Below are 6,000 nucleotides of genomic sequence, written 5' to 3' on the forward strand. Positions count from 1 at the left end.
TCTTCAGGAGATGCACATGAGTTCCCTGCAGAGTGTATTAATGCTGCTCTTGCAAGTGAGAGGCCTTGCTGCTGTGCAAGATCAAAGTCATCTTATGCCCTTGATGCTTGCAGTCCCCAACAGCAAAGGGAACACAAATGCTGATGTGACATCAATTTCAGTCTTTGGTGTGATTTTTTTAATGTTCTCTTTTCTTAAGAGCACAGGTTGTTTCTGTGCATGCAGTAGGTCCAGTAAGGTGAACACAAGCTGGTTTTGGTTTGTACTGTAGTGTTGAGGAATGGCTCTTATGTCCTGTCCTCTACTTGAAGAGGAATTGTTGGAGACTGGCGTGGTAACCACTTGAGTACAGTACAGCTTGAGTTTTTTTAATTTTACACTTGAGCTGCAAGATTACTGCTGTGCAAACCTTGTCCTGACAAACTGTTGGTGTGCCTTGTCCCTAGGTTCAGCTCCTACCCCTGACTTTAGCAATTTAGCCCTGTAGTTTTTGACCAGGTGTGATATCTATCATTGCTCATAGATTGTCTCTAAGAATCATGTTATGAAACTGATAGTTGTAAGTTTGGTTAGAGCTCTTAAAGAAGCCACAGTGTCACAGCAGAAAGCAACTATTCGGGGTTGTTTGCATAGCAAATGCTCAGGAAAACCAAGTCAAAATGTTGATGCAGCCAGGATGCAGTAAAAAGAGAGGTGTGTTTGAGTATCTTTTTATTTTTACTTCCTTTTTTTTTTTTTTCCAACTTTCCTTATGAAAAGGAAACTTCACTGACTTACTACCTACCAATGGCCATAGGAGATGACAGTGCACCTAGTTTTTTTCACAGGCTTTGTGTCTGAAAGGTTTTCTGCTGAATTAGGCTAAAATAGCTTCAGAAACTTGCCATTACTTAGCTAATGGATGAGACTGAGACTTTAGCAGTAGGTCTCAAAAACACCACATGAAAATGGAAAAGGAAAATCTTGCTACAATCTTAACATCAGAACAGAGTAGGCCTTTGTGCTGCCTTACATTTGTGTCATACACAGCTTTTGATTTCTTTTGTGGTATGGGATTATTTTTATCAATTAAGGTTAAGAAAATGTAGGTCTCAATGCTGCATTTAAGTCTTAAAATATGATGTTGGCTATTAGCAGAATTGTGCATTTGAGCAATCATCATAATACATGTGCTGCAGTGTCTTCCCCTGTGATTACTGAATGGTTTCTATTTTGGGAATGTTTCATGGTTCAGCTTGGAGTGCTCTTGGGAAAGCTCAAGGAGGAAAGCTTTCAAAAAGCTAGTTTTATTCTGATGGTAATTCTACAGAGAGGCAGTTCAAAAGACCAGGTGCCTTACATTTGTACAAGCTCATCTCTGAAACTTTTCTGTTTTTTCGTATCATGGAATCAATGCAAGTCTCATTTCTGAAACTTCCTGCTTTTTTTTTTCCCTCCTTCCTGCAGCATTATGCCATCTCTTTGATCAGAAGCTTTTTGTTTGCAGTATTTAGCAGAAAGATGTAGATGGGTTTATAATAATAATAATCTTTGCAGACTTAGCTGCATCTCATGCTGTTGCTGTGTGAATCTCCTTTTGTCAGAGGGCATCTATGCTGCAGTCACAGGAGCCTGAATTAGCCTCTCCTGAACCCTGTGCTGCTGCAGCAAGAGGATAAGTACATAAGCCATCTAGTTTTAGGCAAGCTCTGTTACTACTGGCTATGCTGCAATCTGTTTTTCACTCTTCAGTTAATCTTCAGTTTCTTACTCTAAAAAAAACCTGAGACCAGGCAAGAAAAACTGATACAGGCACCTGCAGTTAATTTTTCCTGGTCCCTGATGTTTCTTTTTGTTTGTTTGGGTTGGGATTTTTTTACAGAACACCAAACCAACAGCTCAACAGCACATACATGTATTCAAACACAGGTCTCAGATTCTTTTGTATTGAATCTGATGGAGTAGGGAGTATCACAGTACCTTGTGTGGTTTGATGAAAATACAGTACCGTTGTTGAAACATATTGCTTTTGGAGTTGGAGTTACTCCTTGACCCCTTGAAAATAAAGGAAAGCAATTCTCTAAGTACTTAAAGCAAATGAAAACTTGCTATACAACCTCAGAATTTTCACAGGATCTCCAGTTTGAGATGGACTCATGTTTTATACAATGTACATGAAAACAGCAGTCTATTCCCTTCCCAGTTTGTCAGACAGGGCACTTGCAGTTCTGTATGTGGAGCTTCCCCAGCTGCATTTGGAAGGAAGTACCCAGTCATTTGTAAACCAAATTAGAGGTATTTGCATATAGATTCTGAAAATCTTTTAGTGCTTCTGCTTCTTTCTTAAGGAACATTTATTTCAATTAATGTCATTTTCGTGAACAAAACCCAACCAACCCAACAGCCAAACAAACCCAAAATCCAACAACAAAAAATTATAAGTTACTGGCCTCTTATGAGATGAAAACTAACTTAAGTGTTTTAAGAAAATGCCTTAAGAAAACAGTTATTTCCAGGAAAAATCATTGTTTAGATGTAAAAAAAATATTGGTGCTTAATATGTTTAGTCTGGCTTTTCAGATTTTATAAACATCTTTCTATTTCTCTTTTGAAGCAGTTTTTGAATCCTGTCTGCATGTTTGGCTGTCACTGTTGCTAAGAAGTTGCAGAGTTCTCTGATAGCCACAAGATGAATATCTGTACATATCTCATGCTCTGAGCACTTCTATCAGGACAAAGCTCACTCAGGTGTATCTCTGGGCACCCCTAAAGGACATTCTTTGCTTATTATAGGTTAAATGTTGATTCACAGGTCTGCAAACATAATTGGCTTCAAAAGGCTTGGATTTTATTACAAGTTTTCTTGCAACTCTGGTGTGAAAGTTAGATGTGATGCACTGAAGAATTGGAGATGGGAAGAATAAAGTATTTAGTTTTGTGAATTGTTGAGCATTTCCAGTTCATGAAGAGGCAAATTGGATCTGTGCTCTACCATGGAAGAAGAAGATTTACAGTTTTCCTGGATTTTGGACTCCTCATGAAAGTGTGCTAAACATGTGGGTATCTTTCTCTTCCAGCTGCGCCGCATGCAGGAGATGATTGCACAGATGCAAGCCCAAATGAGGATGAAGCCTGGTGATGACTAAGATGCTTAACATCTGGATACATCAGGTATTGCTTTCTGGCTTGTTTACTCCTCTTACACAAGATTTTCACAATGATTATTGTTAATTTTGTGCTTTGGACTTGCTTTTATAGTATTTACAGAAGAAAAATGAGTGATCTTCTGGGTAGGCTAAAAAAAAGATGTATACAAATGTTACCTTTCCAGCTGTTTTTAAGATCTGTAAATGCTTATCTTCAGTGCCTTATTTGTGGGTCATCTGGCTTTGTTTCTGTTAGCACAAGCTGCTCAGAAATTAATTTGATTATATATAAACAAAAGTTAGGGTGCTTTGGGGTGTGTAGGCTGCTGAATTTATAACAGTTTTCTCAAAGAGCCAAACAAAGTTTTACAAACTGGTTGTGTGTACTGAATACAGACTCCCTTGATGATGTGAGTGATTTATCAGGTAGGGAGAGAGTGAGGGAAGAAAAAGTTTCTTATAGCAAATGTTCATTCTTTCTGCAGAATGCAGCCCTCCTGATGGAGTTATTCTTGTAAGAGCAAAAAAATAGAAGGATATGAGTGGCCTTGTTGCTTAATACTTCAGTTTAATACTCTAGATGTGATTGCTGGTCTTGTGGAATGTAAAGCTTGAATAAAATGGATTATATTATCCCTTATGACCTTGTGGCAGCTGCCAACATTCCAAGCCTAAAATAAGGAGATTTTTTGTTGCCTTTATTTGAACCTTCAGTCTTCCTGTTTACATAAAAAAAGAAGGAAAAAAGTTTAAGAAATAAACTTATTCGCTGGATTCTGATTTAAGCAGAAGTTGATGGTTTTACTGGTGTGTGCACTGATCTCTGAGTGAGGTAAAGGGGAAAGAAGTAATTCAAACTCGGTTTTCTCACTGCCACAGTTTCAGCTGTTACAGAGAGAGGAGTCTTCACATTATGTCTTCTGACTTCCATACTAAGATTTGTTTTCCCAGAGTTGGGAACACTGAGGATGATTTTATGGCTGACCATGTAGTGTATGCAGTAGCAGTGTCTGGCACACAACTCTCACCTCCCTGGGCAGGAGCTGGTCACTCTGCAGCCTGTTCAATACTGTTAAATATTTCAGTCTGAACTGAAGGTTCCAGGTTTTCATGGTGATTTCGTTATCATATGGCCAAACTAACCACATGTGAAAATGGCTGTTTGATGCAGGAAAGCTTATATAGTATAAATGATCATTACAGGTTTTTGCAAAGAAGCTCAAGTCTTTGTGTGGCTTACAGATCACATTTAGTCACTTGGCCTTAAACTGATATTCAGTAAGAAAAAACCCACCATAAATCTAATAACCTCATCCATAGTTGTTGTTTGCAGTGCAGAGTATGGCAAATGCTACAAATATATTCAGAGCTCTTTCTTCAGCACCTGGAAACTGACTTTGCTGTGAAATTGGGATCTGAGGGCTGAGGCGTTGCAGTATTCCAGCAATGGTTAGCCAGGAATGGCCCCAGGTTGCCTGTGTTTCACAGCTCCTGGCAATGCTGGATATGGTGTTTATAAAAATGAACTGGAGCATGGTTTGTCCCAGGCTGAATTTGCAGCCATGGCTACGTAAAGTAAACAGAGTTCTGAGCATGTTCATGTGCAACCAAGGGAAATGTTATTCTGGGGATACCTCACATTGCTGATCTGCAGCGCATCTTGGACCACTAAATGTGTTAAGCAGGAGAGCTTTGCAGATTTAACTGAGTGTTTCCATGGTCTTGTTATGATTTAGCTGGAACTAAATCTGGAGGGAGTTAATTGTTCTGAAATAGTGAGTGTGGACAAATCCGAGAAGGATTTGGATGAGATCTTCGTATGTGGAGGTCCTGCTGTACCTTTGGAATTTGCTAAGCTACATCTCTGCAGCTGCTGTGGAAATCATGTTGTTTGACAGATTGCTTTCAGGAAAGGCTTTTGAACCTCTTCTTTGTTACCCTTGAGATACTGATAGACTTCCAGTATGATTTGTTGGCCAGTGTGCAGAGTCAGAACCTTGGCTGTGCCCTTCCAAGCCAGGTGTTGCTGTATGATCCTGGCAGCACGTTGAAGTGAATCCTCACCCAGAATTTAGCCTAAGGAAAGTTTCATGTTAACTGACTTCGCAGTTTAGGAGGAGTGATGAGTTCAGCCTCCAGCATTCCCATCAGATTTGTTGTATTTTATTGAACTCACTATTTCTGGAGAAACCAGGAAACTTGTAATTAACACAGTGGTTAACAGAACCAAACTGCCCACAAATTTAAACATCCTTGATACCAATCTTTTGGTTCTATCACAGCTTATCTTGAACATCTCTTGGGTTCTAGTTTTACAAGAACTTTAAAGGATCATCTCTGCTACTGAAAGCACAGTCTCTCCTCCAGTTGCTCTTTTGCACCCTCAATGATCTTTGGGCTGAGAAAAATATGTGACTTTATAGACAGTTTGTGTAAAAAATAACATTTTCACTCTTTTTATTTTGCATGCATACATATTTATTGATTTTTCTTTAAAAGTATCTTAAAATATTTTCCCTTTCATAAAGCACAAATATAAAGATGTTTTCAGGTATTTTGGGAAAAGAGAAGTGTGTTGTGAACACCTTCATAGTTAAGAGCTGGAGAATAAACCATAGGGTAATGAAATATGCTAATACCCAAATATGTGACATACCCATTTCTGGTTTCAGGTGTATTTTGGAGTGGGGAGGAAATTGCTGTATGCTTTGGGGTTTTCTAGGAGTTAGGCAATGCATGATGAGTGCTAAACTCAAATCCTTGCCCAGAAGACTGAAGAGTCTGTGTTATCATGAAGTGCTACCCAGATGGGATGACTGGAAGGTCTGGTTTGCCTGATCCTTTTTGAACAGAGGCATCTTTAAAGATTTTAGGG

At 38.9% G+C, this 6,000-nt stretch overlaps 1 protein-coding gene across 1 annotated transcript in view; it reads left to right on the forward strand.

The window, feature by feature from the left end:
* LOC103804227 (septin-2) overlaps positions 1–6,000 on the forward strand; it is a 31,924-nt gene that overhangs the window by 20,129 nt on the left and 5,795 nt on the right. Inside the window, exon 11 of the mRNA XM_009076825.1 lies at positions 3,057–3,150. Within this exon, the coding sequence (XP_009075073.1) occupies positions 3,057–3,125 (69 nt within the window). The 3' untranslated portion in view covers positions 3,126–3,150. The remainder of the gene's footprint in view (positions 1–3,056; positions 3,151–6,000) is intronic.

This window comes from Acanthisitta chloris, unplaced genomic scaffold (assembly GCF_000695815.1).
Source record: "Acanthisitta chloris isolate BGI_N310 unplaced genomic scaffold, ASM69581v1 scaffold43616, whole genome shotgun sequence".
NCBI lineage: Eukaryota > Metazoa > Chordata > Aves > Passeriformes > Acanthisittidae > Acanthisitta > Acanthisitta chloris.